We start from the raw sequence: 19,348 nt of genomic DNA, 5'->3' as shown, positions 1-19,348 counted from the left end.
TATTGCTCTGCCTCTGAATTAGGATTATCTGCTGCTTAGACAGCATGAAAGCTGCCAGAGATGTAGACATCAGGAAGAATCTACTTAAACTGAAGACGTAGTCTGACAGTATTACTCTTGAATATATCCTGGATATGAATATTTTTTATTTGCTTTGTTTTTGTCTCAAATGCAACCCCACCCACCAACATGTATTAAGTGATAAATACTGAGTACCTGAGATACTGGACAATCTAAAGTGCTATTAAAATATTTAAATATCTTACAGGAGGAGTCGTTAAAACCTATCATAATTTAGTCATATGTAAGTAATGTGTATGGAAGCTATTTATGGAAATTGATACATGTTTTTGTCATTTAAAACAAAGGTTCAATTCCAATGAAGGGTTCCATTATTCCTCACCGACCAAGACGTCATTTTGGTTCCTATGGTCAACTTCCGATGCCTTTCCCCTTCAGTCCGTTAAATCAAGATTCGTTCTCCCCATATCCTCCTGGATCCACTACCTGTGTGGTACCTTTCAGAGCAGGTGCAGTGATGATGCAGGAATGACATTCCTAACTGCTCAATCTGAGGAGATACTGCTCAGGGAACGCTTTTGTAGGATTGAATTCCAAATGATGCATATGCACCAAATCATTTCAATAGCAAAGCACTGGAATTACACTCACCTTTCCGATCTCTTCACTTTCATTGGACTGCTTTCCACTATCTCACTTATATATGCTTTTCAAAACTACTTTATAAAATTCAACAATGGGAATTATCTGGAAATAGTAATGTTCTTACTGAAACACGATGTGCTTTAAAAACCTATTGATTATTTTGGAATACAAGGAAGTGCAACAGTATTTGAAAATGTTTTGTCGGAACATTCTGAACTACCTACATATACCCTTCTAACTCTTTTGTGTTTTTCAGAAAACTCAAACTTTGCCAAACGATGTCCATCCCACTAAGCTATGTCCCTAGCTTCAATATTCTGATTTGGACTTTGAAATCAGAAGTACTGTTGCATTTCTTTAACGAGGGAGAAACGTCACTTTCTCTGAATCATGCTCTTTCCTTTGTATTAGTGAAGATTTATTTCATGGTCCACTAATCAAAACGTTGCAGCAAAAATAATTTCCTTGATCCCTGTTAACTCTGGCATTTGATGTTTTTAATTTATATACTTGAAGGTGCTCGAAAATTTCCCCTTGCTCAGACTGACTCTCTCCTGATGAAAATGCGCTCAGTGGCAAGCGATGAACTGCATGTGATGATGCAACGGAGAATGAGCCAGGAGAACCCCGTGCAGGCATCTGAGACAGAGCTTGCTCAGAGACTACAGAGGCTCACCATTTTAGCAGTTAACAGGATTATTTATCAAGGTGGGACTAGAGGATGAATATGTGCTTGCTCACATATGCACTTAAAAGGGAAATAATTTAAGAGCAAACTGATGAGGTCTCAAAATTGTCAACAGCATTCATTTTTTCATTCGTAACATTTACACTATTAAAAGAATGCATTTGCAGGGTGCCCGGGTGGCTCAGTTGGTTAAGCATCCGACTTCAGCTCAGGTCATGATCTTGCGGTTCATGGGTTCAAGACCTGCATCAGGCTCTGTGCTGACAGCTCAGAGCCTGGAGCCTGTTTTGGATTCGGTGTCTCCCTCTCTGCCCCTCCCCTACTCGTGCTCAGTGTCTCTCTCTCTCTCTCTCTCTCTCTCTCTCTCTCTCTCTCTCTCTCTCTCTCTCTCTCAAAAATAAATAAACTTTAAACAAAAATTTTTAAAGAATTTATTTGGAACTAATAGTCTTGAATAAAAGTCTACTTCTTAATGTGTTAAATGCAGGCCTAGAGTGACCATTGAGTTTAAAACAGGACAGCACCTCCAATATATTTTTGTAACTTTTCTTTGAGATAATGGTAGATTCACATACCATTATTAAAAATATTGCAGAGAGGGGCGCCTGGGTGGCGCAGTCGGTTAAGCGTCCGACTTCAGCCAGGTCACGATCTTGCGGTCCGTGAGTTCGAGCCCCGCGTCAGGCTCTGGGCTGATGGCTCGGAGCCTGGAGCCTGTTTCCGATTCTGTGTCTCCCTCTCTCTCTGCCCCTCCCCCGTTCATGCTCTGTCTCTCTCTGTCCCAAAAATAAATAAAAAACGTTGAAAAAAATTTTAAAAAATAAAAAAATAAAAAAATTAAAAAAAAAAATAAAAATATTGCAGAGAGATCCCATATCCCGTTTCTCCAGTTCCCCCAGTGGGTTCTGCCAAATTAGAGTTGAGCGTCATGACCAGGATACAGACATTTATACAGTCAAGAAGGTGAACGTTTCTGTCACATGCGAGTGCTTCTGTTGCCTTTTGTTTTGTGGGGGTTTTTTGAAGTTTGTTTATTTATTTTGAGAGGGAGGGAGGGAGGGAGGGAGAGCATGAGCAGGGGAGGGGCAGAGAGAGAGAGAGAGAGAGGAGAGAGAGAGAGAGAGAGAGAGAATCTCAGCCCGATGTGGAGCTGAAACCCATGAGAAGAGCAAGAACCACAAGATCATGACCTGAGCAGAAACCAAGAATTCGATGCTTAACCTACTGAGCCACCCAGCACCCCTGTCGCTTTTTTAATAGCCACACCCGCTTTGCTCCCACCTCTACCCCTTCCTTAGTCCCTGGCAACCTCTAATCTCTAATTCCATTTATTTTTTATCATTTCAAGAATTTTACATAAATAGAATCATCCAGTATGTGGCCTTTTAGGACTGGCTATTTTCACTTAGCGTGATTCTCTGGAGAGTCATCCCGGCTTCTGCACATATCAGCAGTTTGTTGCTTCTTTGTTTTGCTGAGTAGTTTTCCACAGTACAGACGTACTGGAGTTTGCCTAGCCATTCACCTTTTGAAAGACCATCAGGGCTGCTTTCCAGTTTTTAGTTACCACAAATAAAGCCAGCTGCTAGAAACAGTTACATGCAGGTTCTTGTGTGAGTGTAAGTCTCCGTTCTCCTGCAATAAGGGAAGTTGTGTGCTGTGTTTTTGTTAAGAAGCTGCCAAATGTTTCAGAATGACTGTCAAATTTTACATTCCCACCGGCAATGTATGAGTGATGCATTTTTCTTCACACCCTTAACCAGTATTTGGAATTGTCACAATTTTTAATTTTCGCTATTCTGATAGATGTCTAGTGATACCACATTGTGGTTTCGATTTGCATTTTTTTCTAGGGGCTACTGATTTATGTATTTACTTATAAAACAGAATACCTACAGTAACCACTAAAAAGCCATGCAGAGAGATACCCTCAAAAGCACTATCGATAAGTCAAAATGGAATTCAAAAAAAATGTTCAAGTAACCCCAAGAAAACAGGAAGAAGAACATAGTAATTGTTCATCACTAGAAAAGCATAATACATACAAATAAGGCTCTTCTTCTTAACTTTTCCAATTTGTACTTGGGGCAACCGGATCCCAGGCTAAACTCTGAAATTGTACCATTTTTATCACATGCTCAGATTTAATGGTATAGCACATGCACTGAAATGGCTCTGCACATCCAACTAATGTAAATATCACGTGGTCATTATGTTTGGTTTGTACAAGAACCTCGGAGCTTTAATAATTTCACAGTTTAAATCATCTTCATTAGTAAAGTAAATATTTAGTTCAGAATTGTATGACTTACGTAGGTTTAAATTTCTACATTGTTTTTGATGAATTTACTTTCTCTAGAATATTGTATCTTCTATGTCTAATACACTCGCTGCACATTTATATAGTGACAATGGAATTGGTGATTCCATAGAATATTTTTACCGTTTGTAATGGCTAGTTATCTAACTTTTTATTTTTCCTTTAATTCAAAGAGTTTAATCCAGACATTATTGACATTTTGAGTACTCCAGAAAATGTGACTCAAAGCAAGACCTCAGTTTCCCAGACTGAAATTTCTGAAGAAAATGTTCATCAGGAACAGCCTTCCATTTTCAATCCATTTCAGAAGGAGATATTCACATACCTGGTAGAAGGATTCAAAGTGTCTATTGTAAGTAAATTAATTGCATGGGACGTGTTCATTTACACAAAAGGAGTAGCTGTTTTATGTGTCTGCTTACTCTTGAATTATTATTATTATTATTATTATTATTATTATGAATTACTAGGAAGGTTAGGTCTTGGCTTACACATATCTGACACCTTCACAATTGTATAGAGGATGCTAACAAGTATCAGGCTCCATTCATCACTGACACGCTTAGGTTTCTGTGGGCTACATACGCTCGACCCCAGGGGAAAAATCAGTCTGTACACTTTAGAGATACCGAAAGCCAATCTTACTCTAGCGGAACTCATAAATCATGATTCTGCCAGTCTCTAAATCTAAGCTAGATTGGGGTGTCTGCAGGTTTTATTTAGAGCCAAATGATTTACCCGGGGCCCTCAGGACTGGGGGTAATTGGAGAGCCAGCTCCAAAACTCAGAATAAACTCTGAAATGTACTGATTCCAGTTTTAAACCAGATAGAGGAGATTTGATCAGGATCAGGTTAGCCTCCAATGGGCCACAGTTGAAGCAGCTTGTCTCGTTACTTGTCAAGGAACATTGATGGTCATATTGATGCTCAGTTTATATGTAGTTGTCAGTTTGCGACCGTTTTACTCAGTATTTTAATATTCTTTATAATGAATCTTTCTCTTTCATATTGTAAAATCAGTCAATCTATTGTTCTTTTGATGGTTCTTTTTTTTTTTTTTTTTTAACGTCTAAGCCCTAGGTAATTTAAATGACTTTAGCTTCTTAATCCATCTCTCTCTTTTTTAAAAAAATACAAGTGATATAAAATTTCCTATTTTAACCATTCTTAAAGGTATAATTCATTAGTGTTAAGTGCATTCACATTATTGTGCAATTATTACCACTGTCCATCTCCGAAACTTTTTTATTATCCCAAACTGCTCTGTACCCATTAAACAACAGCTCCTCATAACCCCTCCCCCGGCCCCTGATAACGACTGTTAAATTTTCTGTTTCTATGAATTTAACTTTCTAGACACCTCATATAAGTTACAATATTTCAGACAATATTTGTCCTTTTGTGTGTGGCTATTTCATTGAGCGTGGTATTTTCAAGTTCATGTTGACGCATGTGTCAGAATTTCATTCCTTTTTAAGGCTTAATAATATTCATTTTATGTCTATATTACGTTTTGTTTATCCATTCATCCATCGGTGGGCATTTGGATTGTTTCCACCTCTTGGCTGTTTTGAGCACTGCTGTTATAAATGTTAGTATAACCACCCGTTTGTAGGGATGTATGTGTCATCCTAATTTTGACTACTGAAAAAAACATCTACAAAAAAACATGTCCCATGATCTTCTTTAGGGCTCTGAGAGGTTAGTATATTATTGCTTAGGAAGTCTGATCCTAATGCATTCTTGTTTTGCTTGAAGGGTTCAAGTAAAACCAGTGGTTCCAAGCAGCAGTGGACTAAAATCTTATGGTCTTGTAAGGAAACCTTCAGAATGCAACTTGGCCGACTCCTGGTCCATATTGTGTCACCAGCCCACTCTTCTCAAGAGAGAAAGCAAATTTTCGAAATAGTTCGTGAACCAAATCATCAGGAAATACTGCGAGACTGTCTTAGTCCATCCCTGCAAGTAAGTTATCTCAGTACTTCGTAAGTAAAAACTAGCGGTGAAATAGGGGCACCAGGGTGGCTCAGTTGGTTGAGCGTCCGACTTCTGCTCAGGTCATGATCTCGTGGGCTGTGACCCGTGTTGGGCTCTGTGCTGACAGCTCAGAGCCTGGAGCCTGCTTAGGATTCTGTGTCTCCCTCTCTCTTCCCCTCCCCTGCTCATGTTCTGTCTCTCTCTCTCTCTCTCTCTCTCTCTCTCTCTCAAAAAATAAATAAACATTAAAAAAAACCATAGTAGTGAAATATAAAATTGTTCAAAACAAGAACTGACATTAAACTATTTTCATGCCTAAATATGGTTTTCTTACCAAACAAGTATCACCTGAGATCTTTCTTCAGCTACTCTATGCCAAACTTAGACTGACCTCCCCGTTTCCTTCCCATTCCTTATTCCAGTGCTTAAATTAAGAAATTCTGTATCTAAGCTCTTAAAAGGTGCTTTGTGGTTTGTTACTAAATCTTCAAATGTTTTCTTTGTGTTCTCTTTTTAAAAGCATTATATTATCCATGAAACATCTAAATGGAGTAGCTCAAACAATAGTATATGTAGTATATTTCCAAAAATACTTGCAGTAAGTTAAAATTTTTAAAAATGTGTTGATCATTTGGAATGATCAAAATTGACATACTTAAAAGAATTTCAGTCTATAAATTCTAACACTTAAAGAGTGATAGATGGAGAGTTTAAATGGTACAACCATTTTAAAGAGCTGTTCAGCAGTTTCTTATAAAATTAAACATACATTTAACCTGTGACCCTAAAATTTCATTTTTAGATATTTACCTAAGAGAAATTAAAACATATGTCCATAAAAAGACTTGTATAAGAATATTCATGTCAGCCTTTTTACTAAAAGCTGCAAACTTGTCAATCACCAAGAGAATGTATAACCAAATCGTGATATATTTATATAAAAGACTTTATACAGCAATAAGAAGAAACCAACTACGATACACCTACCATTATGAATGAAGCTCAAAGACATTGTATGGACTAAGAGGACAACCAAATGTAAAAAAGCCCACATTTCTGTGATTCTGTTCATATGAAGTCCAAGAACAGGCAAAATGAAGATAATGTGACAGAATTCAGGACAGTAGTAGTGTCTGTCAGGAAGGGGGAGGGAGAATGAGTTGATTGGAAGGAGGCATTAGGAGACTTTCTGGGGCAATAAAAATGTACTATATCTTATTTGGGGTAGTGGTAAATGGATGTATGCAGTTGTCAAAACTCGGAAATGAACACTTAATATCTGTATGCTTTACTGTATTAAATTATACGCCTATAAATACAGTAATCGATGCTACATACAGACAGGTATCCCTTTTACTACCTGGGAAACTCATATATCAAGAACCAAAAGGTTATAGTTTTGAAGTGGTGCTTTTACCTGGTCTTTCTAATGCTAAGATTCTCTCACGTGCCCTCAGGGCATTGTCTTCCCTCTCCCAAGGCAAAAGCACATCCAGCCCACAGTCTCCTTCCGTGGAGAATTCGCAGTGATGTTCCTTCAAGCCTTTATACTCCACAGAGTTACCATCCATCAAAACACAGCCCGGGTGTTGACAGTCCTCCTTCCCCCACCCCCGTTCCCCTTTTCTGTTACATCATCTCTGTCAGTGGTGTCTTTATGAAGTTCAGCTTGGAACCATGGTTGAGTTTTTCCTCTCCCTTGAATCCATTTCATCACCAAGACCAGTCATTTATTTAGTTGTGTCTTTAACTATTTTCTTCCCGCCTCATCCTAATTCAAACTTCCACCTCTTGTGCTCAGATCCTTACAATAACCTCCTGTCCACCTCAAGACCACATTATTTTACCTGGTTTTTAAGTTTATTATGGAAACTTTCAAACATACCTAAAAGTTGGGAGAAATCAGAGACCCGCATGACCATTACCGAGCTTTAATTTTTCATTGTAGTGCTTTGAAATAAATTTCAGGTATCAAATCATTTCACCTGTGAATACCTTTACCTTTACATCTCTGATTGATAAGGACTTTTAAAAAATTTATCACACTCAAGGGGCGCCTGGGTGGGTCAGTTGGTTAAGTGTCCGACTTCTGCTGAGGCCATGATCTTGCGGTTCGTGAGTTCGAGCCCCACTTGGGGCTTGGTGCTGACAGCTCAGAGCCTGGAGCCTGCTTCGGATTCTGTGTCTCCCTCTCTCTCTCTGCCCCTACCCCCCTCCCAAAATAAAAAAAACATTAAAAAAAATTTTTTTTAGTTTATCACATCCGATAATCCATTCTAACAGTAATCTAATCGAATAATCTAATACTCAGTGATTAAATTTTCCCAATTTTCTTAGAATTTTTGTAATAGTTTGCTGGATTATGGATCCAGACAAGGCCAGCCCACATAAAGTATTTGTTTGAAGTATGTTAAATCTTTTTAATCCATGGTGATTACCCTCCCCAACCATTTTTTAAAATGTCATTTATGTGTTAATGAAACTGGGTCATTTTTGTAGAATTTCCCATATTCTGGATTTAGCTGATTGTATCCTTTAGGATACCGGTTTAGAGGCTTGACTAGATTCCTGCTCTTGATTTCATATTTGGTTTTGTGTTTGTTTTTTTAAAAGACTATTAAGAGTACTTTGCATTTTCCATTACAGCATAGCAGGAGACAGAGAATGTCTAGTTGCCCTGGTTTTCCAGACGTTGTCAGCCTGCTCCATTCATTATAAAGTTCACCCTCAATCTTTAACCTAATAGTTTTAGCTGCCACCGATGATCGTTGCCAAGATCCACTTTTCCGTTAGGAGTTGTAAAATCGTGATCTCTCAGGGTTTCTCATTCCACCAGCATCTCTTAGCACTAATTCTTCTGTAAGGAGGGATATTCTCTTATCATCTATTTGGCGACCCCAAAATGTAGTCTGTCGGAAGGGTCAGGTAAAAGCTTGTTTCTTTTCCCTGTTTATTAATTTTTAGAATAATGAGTTGGTGCCCTAACAACCTCCAGTTTTTGTCTTTGTTTTTATTTTTGAGGTGTCATTATGAAATCAGGTATTTTTCATACATGTTATGAGTAGTTTCAAACCTTTCCAGTTATTATTCCATTTGATATTCAAATTAACACCTCTGTAGATTCAAGTTGTTGTGTTCTTTTAACATAGCCTTTTCAATTTTTATCAAGTCAATGCGATTAACTTCTTTGCTTTCTGGAACACAAGAATGTCCTGACTCATCTTGCACATTCCTTCCCAGATCTGGAAGCAGACTTCTCCCCAAGAAGACTCTGTTTCCTTTTCATGAGATAATGGTATTTAGAAATAACAAATCTAGGGGTACCTGGGTGGCTCAGTCAGTTAAGTATCTGGCTTCTGCTCAAGTCATGATCTCACTGTTCATGACTTGGAGCCCCATGTCGTGCTCTGTGCTGACCGCTCAGAGCCTGGAGTCTGCTTCTGATTCTGTGTCTCCCACTCTCTCTACCCCTTCCCCGCTCATGTTCTGTCTCTCTCTGTCTCAGAAATAAATAAACATTAAGGAAAAAAATTAAAAAAAAAAAGAATAGCATTAAAAATGTTTTAGAAATTACAAATCTGGGGACTAAGTACCTTCATTTCTGCTTGGTTGTCATTTCTTCTCAGCTAGGACAAAGCTAGGAAATACATATTATTTTAGAAAGAAAAATGAATCATGAGTTCATACTGATATTTTCACATTTTCTTGAATTTCATATTTGTATTTCCTTTTATTCATGTGGATAATCTTGATTCCTGAGGCCATCAGGACACTTACTTGCTCTATCTTTTTTGCTCTGTATATATAACGTTTTCAAAATAAGATGACCAACATTATCACTAATAACAAGCCCAGTGAATGCAGATTAAGAATTCTTCATGATTCTCTTGTCCTTAGTGTACCATGAAAATATGGTATTGTAAAAGCACTTCAAATAATTTTCTGTATTCGATTATGCCACCAACTTCATCTAACTAGTGATGTTCTTTTTTTTCCCATTGGTTTTCCATTTTTAGGGATTCCATTGGGTTTTATTTGTTCAACTTCGTTTTTAATTATGTGAAATGTCTATCTGGTTTCAAAATCAAAGCTGAAACATGGCACATTCAGAGAGGGTGTACACACAGACACAGTGTATATATTATCCCCCCTTCTCAACACAGAGAAAGATAGCGAACTATGCACACTCTTCTGCCCTTTAAACAGTACCTCACAGAGATCATTTCATAACAGTGTTTAGGGACCTTCTTGTGCCTTTTAGAGCTGCCTACAAGCTCCATTTGGAATTTGCTTGATTTTTAAAGCCCAACGCCTCTCTTCTGTCGTTATTACTTGAGTCTGATTAACTCCTCAGTCTGTAGCTCCTCCTCTTTTAAGATCGGCTCATCTTTGTCTCTTGTCACCTCTGCCCATCCTATGTATCCTTACTGACATGCTGCTCTATTCATGCTGTCTGCTCAGCACGAAGGACCTTCCCTCCTCTCCTTGTCCGTCTGTATACCCGTCTGTCAATTTCTCCATATGCCCGTCGCCCTTGCCCCACCTTCAAAACGTTCCCCCCTTTCTTCAGTCCATTCAGAGCTCTTCCTTCTTAGACACATCCCTGAAAATTTTATTTTCACACATTTTAGTGTTTTATTATTTTCTAAGGATTTGTGTTTAATAGATTCATTTCCTTAAATCAGTATTTTGAGGTCTGAAAAGTCTGAAAACAAGACTTTTCCTTTTTTGCATCCATCCCTAATAACACCTTTTCTAGACCCAGGAACTACAATCAATAAATTATTGATCAGGTGTTAGCATGAGATTCTAGAAACACCTTAAGTGTCTAAGAAAATTATGTGGTTTTTTTGGATATTCAGGATGAATAAAAACATTTTTTATAGTTTTTCAAGGTGATTTGAGAATGTCACTGAATACTGAACTAAACTATTTTTACTTAAAAAAATTTTTTTTAATGTTTATTTATTTTTGAGACAGGGAGAGACAGAGCATGAACAGGGGAGGGGCAGAGAGAGAGGGAAACACAGAATCTGAAACAGGCTCCAGGCTCTGAGCTGTCAGCACAGAGCCCGACGCAGGGCTCGAACTCACAGACCGTGAGATCATGACCTGAACCGAAGTCGGACGCTTAACTGACCGAGCCACCCGGGTGCCCCGAACTAAACTATTTTTAGATTACATCAAGAGCATTACCTTTAAGACACACATATGAAAATAGCCTAGCCATTTACTATTTCTCTTTATTTGCCAACTCTTCTGGCCTTTTACTTGTAGAGTGTCTGTTCTTTTTTCTCTTTTGGTCAGGTAGCAGCTGTCTCCTGACTAAATTAAAATGTTGCATTAAAATGAGCTTTGCTATTTCCATCATCGCATATGTTCATCTTACGTTTTTTGGGAAATGACACAATGCAATTCAGTGTGTTAATTTAAATATCACCCACGATGTAAGAGTTCTCAAGTTCATTTGTTGACATTTAATACTGTTCACAGTTTAAAATGTCATAAAGCCAAATGTAGTGGTAGTTGTATCAGTGTAAATTTGTAAAAAGTAAAATTCTGCATGTTTCACTTGTTGGCATAATTAATGTTCAAATAACACATAGTGTACACGTAACAGTTAGGTGTAAGATCTATAGCACGGAAGGCCACTTAAAATAGGTGTAGGTTTACGAAAGACAGTTGTCATTACCTTGAGTAACATTCTCATTTCGGTTATAGGGCAGTTCATAAAAGACTGGCCTAGATCAACCCTTCTCTGGACATGCACAGACCACTGAGTGCTGAGGTCTCACTGGTTTTAGAGTTTTTCACCTTTGTGTCCCTTAGGGAGTAATGAGTACTTATAAGCTAATCCAAAAACGGGTTTTGTTCTGGAAGTTTCACCAACTTCTATTCCACCAACCAGAAATCAAAGGAGAAAGAATAAATAAGCATAATTCTCTTACCTGAAGGTTCAGAGGAGAGTTTCCCGTCCAGTTCATTTTTTTTTTCTCTGAGAACTAGGAAATAGTTTCCTTTATCCCAAGATTATTTCCTATATTTCTTTAGCAAATCCCCTCCAAAAAATTTTCCGCCAAAGCTCATTTGCTTGTTTTTCTTTTCCTTCTTTTCTTACTTCTTTTCTTTTTCTTTCTTTTTTCCTTTACCCTTTACAATGAAAATTTTCAAATATCATAAGAAAAATAGAGAATAGTATAATGAGTATTAACATATAGCCATCACTTAGATTTAACAATTGGTAGTATTTTTATCATATTGACATCATTTCTGTTTTGAAGTATTTTAAAGTAAATTACAGAAATCTTTTTCAAAAGACATTTTCTTACATAACCATAACATCATCGTACCTAACAAAATTAGTTTACACCGTAAGGTCATCATATTTTCAATGCATAACCAAATTTTTTCGATTGTCCCCAACATGTCTCTTGCAGCTTCTTTATTCAAACCCAATGCCACCAAATAAACCTAGTATATAATTTAACTTAACCACTATGAAACAATTTAAATGTAAGAAATAAAAATACCGTATGACTTAAAAAAGTGTTTCTTTTTCTTAAAGCATGGAGCCAAGTTAGTTTTGTATTTGTCAGAGTTGATACATAATCACCAAGATGAATTGACTGAAGAAGAACTAGGCTCAGCGGAATTGCTTATGAATGCTCTAAAACTGTGTGGTCATAAGTATCTACCTCCCAGTGCAACAACAAAAGCAGACCTTATCAAAATGATCAAAGAGGTGAGTCAGTGAAATCATAAGACACGGTTTTCTAAGGAGATCCCACTGAATGTAGTTAAAGAGTGAAAGATTTTTTTATTGTGGAATATCATTTATGATGAACTTTATTGAAATGATGTTTTTTTATTATGAGAGAATAAATAGGCTATTGCAAGGAGGGTTTTATCCTCTGTTGTCATCCTCATCCCTTTTCGGTAGCTTTCGGTGAAGGAAAGATTTTTATAGTGACGAGCAAGTCGAAGCATCCGCCTTGAAACAAATAAGGAAGCAAGCACCTGGGGCATTAGGTCTGGCAGCCCATTTAATTCTCCCACCCCAATATCTGTGCCCCAGATTGTGTAGAAGCAAAGGGAAATTATAAAATTATTTTTGTGGCTATTGTATTTTAATATTCTGGTCTCCTGGGGACATTATTTTTTTCCTTTATTAACTTGGTTTTAAAATTAGTTTGTTGGGGGGCACCTGGATGGCTCCGTTGGTTAGGCATCCGACTTCGGCTCAGGTCATAATCTCGCAGTTCGTGGGTTCGAGCCCCGCGTCAGGCTCTGTGCTGACAGAGCCTGGAGCCTACTTCGGATTCTGTGTCTCCCTGTCTCTCTCTCTGCCCCGCCCCCCCCCGCCCCTCCCCTGCTCATGCTCTCTCAAGAATAAATAAACATTAAATAAAATGAAATGAAATTAGTTTGTTGGCCTTTGTGCCAGTGTTAAATGATAAACAATTAGTTTTATAGTGCATATTATTATCCAAATCTTTTAGGAACAAAAGAAATATGAAACTGAAGAAGGTACGAATAAAGACACCTGGCAGAAAACAGTTAACAATAACCAACAAAGGTAGGATTTTATGTGTTCTAAAAGTCATGCCTTTCTGAATCCACTAGATTTCACGCATACTTTTAGTTTTCAAGTATCATGCTTCCATAGCTCTTTAACGTCCCACTTAGGCTTCACTTACGAGCAGCCTTGCTTGTTTATTTAGTCTCTTTCAGCGTCTGGATTCAAAATCAAAGGATATATCTAAGATCGCTGCAGATATCACCCAGGCAGTATCTCTCTCCCAGGGAATTGAGAGGAAAAAGGTGATCCAGCATATCAGAAGCATGTACAAGGTAGATCTGAGTGCCAGCAGACACTGGCAGGAGCTTATCCAACAGCTGACGCATGATAGGTAAGCAGAGTGGGCCTTTGTTGTTTTATATGGTGATGTCAGACACTATTTCCATTTCAGAATAAAGATTCACAGCATTATTTCATTAGTTGAAATATTTTCTGTTTAATCACTTGTGATTTATTTCATCATGAAATAATGAAATCTATATATAATCCTGTAAGAATCTTTTTTTTTTTTTTTAATTCTTAGGGACAAGGCGGGGGCGGGTGGGCAGGGATAATGAGAAAGTGAGGCATTAGCTCTTCCAGATAATAAAATCTATATGTTGACTTTAATTTTAAAATATAACCTTTGCAGAAGAATAGAGAAATCACGGAAACGGGATAGTTGGGAAATAGATCTTTTTCTAGGTAAGACTTTAATAAATAAAACTTAGAAGATGCATCACAGATCATGAAAAGAGGAAAATTAACGTGTTCTCTAAATTTGGTTAAGATTACTGGTTAGCATGACTTGGGGTGCTAAAATGGACTAAACATTATACACTAAAGAAAATTCCAGGTGAGCAAAAGAATTAAATTCATTAAGTTTATAAAGTGGAAGAAAATGGGGCATTTATCAACTCTGATAGATGGATAACTTTTTAAGCTCAAACACAATAGAACAAACTACCAAGAAGAAACAAATAGATTTGAGGGGCACCTGGGTGGCTGAGTCAGTTAAATGACCAACTTCAGCTCAGGTCATGATCTCAAGGTCCGTGAGTTTGAGCCCTGCATCGGGCTCTGTGCTGACAGCTCAGAGCCTGGAGCCTGCTTTGGATTCTGTGTCCCCCTTCTCTCTCTCTCCCCCTCCCCTGCTCATGCTCTATTTCACTCTGTCTCTCAAAAATAAATAAATGTTAAAAAAAAAAAAAAAAGAAATAGATTTGAGCTTTAATTTTTTCCAGTGTATTTAATAACTATAACAACAGCAACAAAACGAAAATTTATTTTCAGCAAATCAGAATTAACTTTTTTTTACTTTTTTGTAAGTTTGTTTATTTTAAGAGAGAGAGAGCACAGAAGGGGCAGAGAGAGAGAGAGAGAGAGAGAGAGAGAGAGAATCCCAAGCATGCTCCACACTGTTAGCGCAGAGCCTGATGTGGGGCTCGAAATACACGAGCCATGAGATCGTGACCTGAGCTGAAGTCGGATGTTTAACTTACAGAGCCATCCAGGTACCCCCACAGAGTTAATATTTTTATGGTTTTAAAAACTCATGCCAACTTAAAGGTAAATTGTAAGATCTGAAAAGTTTGAGCAAAAGATGTGATCACACTTTTCTACATAAGACAAATAGAATTAATAAACAGGAAAATATTCCATATGGCCAGAGACTAATTTGATTTTTCAAAACCTTGAAATATTACCATATCACCATAAAATATGGTACAAGCCATATTTTACCTTTTCTGTTATAAAGTTTTTTAGGTGCTAATACCCAGAGCAGGAAGAAATGTATATCGTAGCCCATGGTCAGAGGTCCGGTGGCTTTGCACACTTTGACAGCATGTATCAGGAATCCTGTAACCGTTTTATTTCTAGCTCCAGTTACCCTATTTTGGTGATTCTGTCCTAAGGAAAATATTCAAAATATATAAAGGCAGTAAATGTAAAGGTTTTCATCTCTGTATTGTTTATGCTAGTGAATGAACTGGAAACAAGTATATAATAATGGCAAAATTGCTAAATACATTATGATGCACCCCCTCCATGCATTAGTCAGCCATTTTCCATGGTGACAATGAAGATTAAAGTATGTCCAGTGAAAGAAGAAAGGGTATAGAAATGTATATATGTAATAATTATAACTGCAATTTTTAAAAATGAAAAAAAAATAATTTCTACCAGAAAGTGGTATGTTTAGGGTAGTAGGATTAAGGGCGATTTTTTTTCTCTTATCTATGTCTGAAAATATATTCAATACGGTTCTCTATTTTTTCATTTAAAATATTAACTTATTTTGAGGGCGACTGGGTGGCTCAGTTGGTTAAGTGTCCAACTCATGATTTGGGGTCAGGTCATGATCTCACAGTTTGCAAGCTCACGCCCCACATTGGGTCTGCACTGACAGTGTGAAGCCTGCTTAGGATTCCCTCTCTCTCTCTCTCTCTCTCTCTCTCTCTCTCTCTCTGCCCCTCCCCCACTCGCATATGCACCCAAGTGCACTCTCTCTCTCAAAATAATTAAGCATTTTTTATTAAAAATTAAAATAAAATATTAACTTTTTTTAAACATCTTAAGAAATATGGCTTGTACTACAAAAATGAACCAATTTATTTGTTAGATAGTAGGCAAAATGGGAAATATAGAAACTTAACTTGGAAATGGATTTTTTTCTTTATCTAGCCATATTAAGTCCAATGTACTGCTAAAGCATGCATGTTGCTAAAGCAGAGTAGTCATGATATATCTTTTTAAAAATTTATGAGGAACAAGAAACTAGAGGCAGAGTGTGCCTCCAGGCGGGGACCAGGAGGCCGGGGTTCAGGAGCAGAAGGACATTTACTTTTTATATGATTCTATTTTCTATGCTTTCTATCTTATTCTATGGTCTATGTTTATGCACTTCCTAGTCTAATTACGTGAGCAGCTGAGGGTTTTAACTGAATAGATCACTTTTGATTATTTAATTTCTGTAAGGATTTTATTTACAGCTCCACGTACTATAGATTAAAACACTTAAAACATTCTTTTATTTCCCCTGGCAGAGTGGCCTGGTATGATCCCCTGTACTATCCAACTTCCTGGCAACTGGATCCAACAGAAGGACCAAATCGAGAGAGGAGACGTTTACAGAGATGTTACTTAACTATTCCAAATAAGTACCTCCTTCGGGATAGACAGAAATCAGAAGGTAATAATGACTTCTTGACTCAGCATCCAAATGTAGCAGATAACTGTAGTTATCAGATAAAGATAATACCTACTTTTTTCCTTAGCAGATGTGGTCAAACCACCACTCTCTTTCCTGTTTGAAGATAAAACTCACTCTTCTTTCTCCTCGACCGTAAAAGACAAAGCTGCAAGTGAGTCTATAAGGTAAGTGTGAATCCATAAGATGTTCTCTCTTTGGTTGAAGGAGTCAGAAAGACTTTAATAGTTTATTGTAGGGGCGCCTGGGTGGCTCAGTCAGTTAAGCTCTGATTTCAGCTCAGGTCATGATCTCACGGTTCATGGGTTCGAGCCCCACATTGGGCTCTGTGCTGACAGCTCAGAGCCTGGAGCCTGCTTCGGATTCTGTGTCTCCCTCTCTCTTTGCCCCTCCCCTGCTCACGCTCTGTCTCTCTTTCTCTCTCTCTCTCAAAAATAAATAAAACATTAAAAAAAATTTTTTTAAATAGTTTATTGTAGTGTTTGTGTAATATTTGTTTTAGATAATTGCTGGGGTTTTAGGAAAGGCCCTAAATATGGCTCAAGAGAGGACACAGTCGAATGGCTAAAATCCAAAAGGAAAAGACATTCTCGATGGCGAGGACTCACTGGGCTTCAGTCACCGTGCTCTGGCCCTTGTCTGCACGTGTGTATCTTGGCAGTTGACTGGTCCTAAGGTCTCTGTGAAATGGGTATGGTTTCCGCATGACGCCATCTAACGGTGACTGAAGGTCCAAATTTTAGTTCCTCGTCTTACTAGATGTCTGATCTTGGGCAAGTTACTTAGCCTTCCTGTGTCCATGTCCGTATCTGTTACATGAGGAAGGGAATAACGCCCAAAGTACCAGAGTATTGTTGAGTATTAAATGGGTCCTTGTATGTTAACGACACGTTATCATTATGACACTAATGATAATTGCCCTGCCCGTTTGTTTATTAGATGAAAACCTGAGATTCGAAGGAGGTGAGTTCCTTGTCTAAAGAGGAGAAGAACTTTTCTGAGTCTAAATCCCGTTTTTCCTAGAATACTAGGATGCTTTCATGTGTTTGAAATACCGGAGGCATGACCCAATGTTTGCATAATTACTAGAAAATACAAAATATTAAAGTTTCTCCTAAAAAACTGAATGCCTATATCCTGTATACATGGCACAGGAATTCTGAGCCTTCTCTAAAAATTTCATTTTCTCCTCTACCAGAATGTTAAAATACAAGATAATATTTTCACGTGGGTTTAGGCAAGACGTCTCATGCTTTTGAAACTCTAGTGTGCTGGGCTGAAATCTTTAACTTGATAAATAAAGCTTATACTATATACTTTCTAAAATTGGTCAAAACATTTAATCATAGTAATTTTATATATGTTTTGACAGAGTGAATCGAAGATGTATCAGCGTTGCACCGTCTAGAGAGACAGCTGGTGAGCTGTTACTAGGTAAGTCACATTTTGAAGAGTTTTACACATATTCACCCTGCCTTATTTTATTCTTAGACAATTTGAAGCATTGTTTGGTAGAATGCCATTGGATCAAATAAACTCTCTCTAACATCACATCGGTAATTTTTCCTTAACATTATATGACTTACAAATGTCAGGAAGTGGCAATCTTATTTTCTAAAAAGCACATGAATAGCCTTTTAATTTTTATAAAGTTGACTTTTTTCATAAGTACACATTTTTGTATTTAAACATTCCTTTTATTATATATCAATTTTGATTTTTAAAGTGAGGCATTATCGATATACTCACATGCCTACTGTTTTAAAAGATACACCTGTGCATAAGAAATATATCCACCTTGAGATAGTTCATAATTTATACTCCCTATTGTGCTTCTGAGAGAAAGGCCAACGTTGTCAATCCTTGGATATCTGTATAATTACATTCAGTGAGAAATCTTTTCCTCAAGATATGAAGGAATAAAGTTGTACCACTAGATCTCTGTTCCCTTAAAGAACTAATTTGTATACTAGAGGCCAGTTGTTTTCTTAAAGCCTGGTCTCCAGGTCAAGAACATCAGCATCACATGGGAACTTCTTAGAAATGCTCATTCTTGGGCCCCGGCCCACGCCTATCGAGTCAGAAACTCTCTGGCACCCCCAGAAATCTGCATTTCATGAGCTCTCCAGCAATTCTGACGTACCCTCCAATTTGAGGGTCGTAGACTGAAGCTACAGTCTCCAAGGCTCAACATGCAGAGCTTCAGGCTGGCCAGGACTAAGCACTGTGGTCACAAGGATGAAGGTGATTCCCTTCTCTGAGCCAACAGTGCTCAGTGCTCACGGGTGACCGGCACACAGGGCGGAGCCCCAGAGAAATTCCCACCATTTGGATACGTGGTGTAGGGACATGTGCTAACACAGCCAGCCTATAAAGCAGAGAAAACTGGGGGCTGTCTTCTAAGGTCTATTCTGCCCTATTGAGTGTTTAAATAAAAATTAAGTCTTCCTCTTAGACTAGAAAATTTGTTTACAAGTTGACTTCAGTTAATGTGTGAGAAAATAAAATTAATGTATTAGTCATATAAGAAGAGTACCAATAATAAATGGCCAACATTTTTTTAACACTGAGTGCCAAACACCGTTATAAGCATTTTACATACATTCTAATTTAATTCCCACATTAACCCTGTGAAATAAAGTCCGCTTCCTCCACCCCTCTTTTAAAAAATTATTTTAGGGGTTTTTGTTTTGTTTTGATTTGAGAGAGAGAACATACGTGTGTGCGTGAGTGCGGGCAGGGAAGGTGCAGAGCAAGAGGGAGAGAAAGAATCCCAAGCAGGCTCCACACCGTCAGCACAGAACCTGACATGGGGCTTGATCTCCCCACCATGAGGTCATGTCCTGAGCCGAAATCAAGAGTCAGACGCTTAACTGAGCCACCCAAGCACCCCACACCCCTTTTTTTTTATTAAGTAAAGACACAAA

At 37.8% G+C, this 19,348-nt stretch overlaps 1 protein-coding gene across 9 annotated transcripts in view; it reads left to right on the top strand.

Annotated features, from left to right (window-relative positions):
* The window catches only part of LYST (lysosomal trafficking regulator), a 191,116-nt gene that overhangs the window by 122,770 nt on the left and 48,998 nt on the right, over window positions 1-19,348 (top strand). For 6 of the 9 annotated variants that reach the window (XM_053910211.1, XM_053910212.1, XM_019418941.2 and 3 more), the window contains 10 exons: window positions 369-530; window positions 1,183-1,374; window positions 3,848-4,026; window positions 5,434-5,640; window positions 12,218-12,394; window positions 13,152-13,228; window positions 13,374-13,562; window positions 16,258-16,403; window positions 16,489-16,588; window positions 17,794-17,855. In XM_053910211.1, the coding sequence (XP_053766186.1) occupies window positions 369-530; window positions 1,183-1,374; window positions 3,848-4,026; window positions 5,434-5,640; window positions 12,218-12,394; window positions 13,152-13,228; window positions 13,374-13,562; window positions 16,258-16,403; window positions 16,489-16,588; window positions 17,794-17,855 (1,491 nt within the window). The remainder of the gene's footprint in view (window positions 1-368; window positions 531-1,182; window positions 1,375-3,847; window positions 4,027-5,433; window positions 5,641-12,217; window positions 12,395-13,151; window positions 13,229-13,373; window positions 13,563-16,257; window positions 16,404-16,488; window positions 16,589-17,793; window positions 17,856-19,348) is intronic. The other 3 variants (XM_019418945.2, XM_019418948.2, XM_019418947.2) reach the window with 3 other exon arrangements.

The sequence above is a fragment of the Panthera pardus genome, unplaced genomic scaffold (assembly GCF_024362965.1).
Source record: "Panthera pardus isolate Hobbes unplaced genomic scaffold, ASM2436296v1 HiC_scaffold_22, whole genome shotgun sequence".
In the NCBI taxonomy this organism is placed as follows: domain Eukaryota; kingdom Metazoa; phylum Chordata; class Mammalia; order Carnivora; family Felidae; genus Panthera; species Panthera pardus.
Note: the sequence above shows the minus strand (reverse complement) of the source record. Positions and strands in the feature narration are given on the sequence as shown.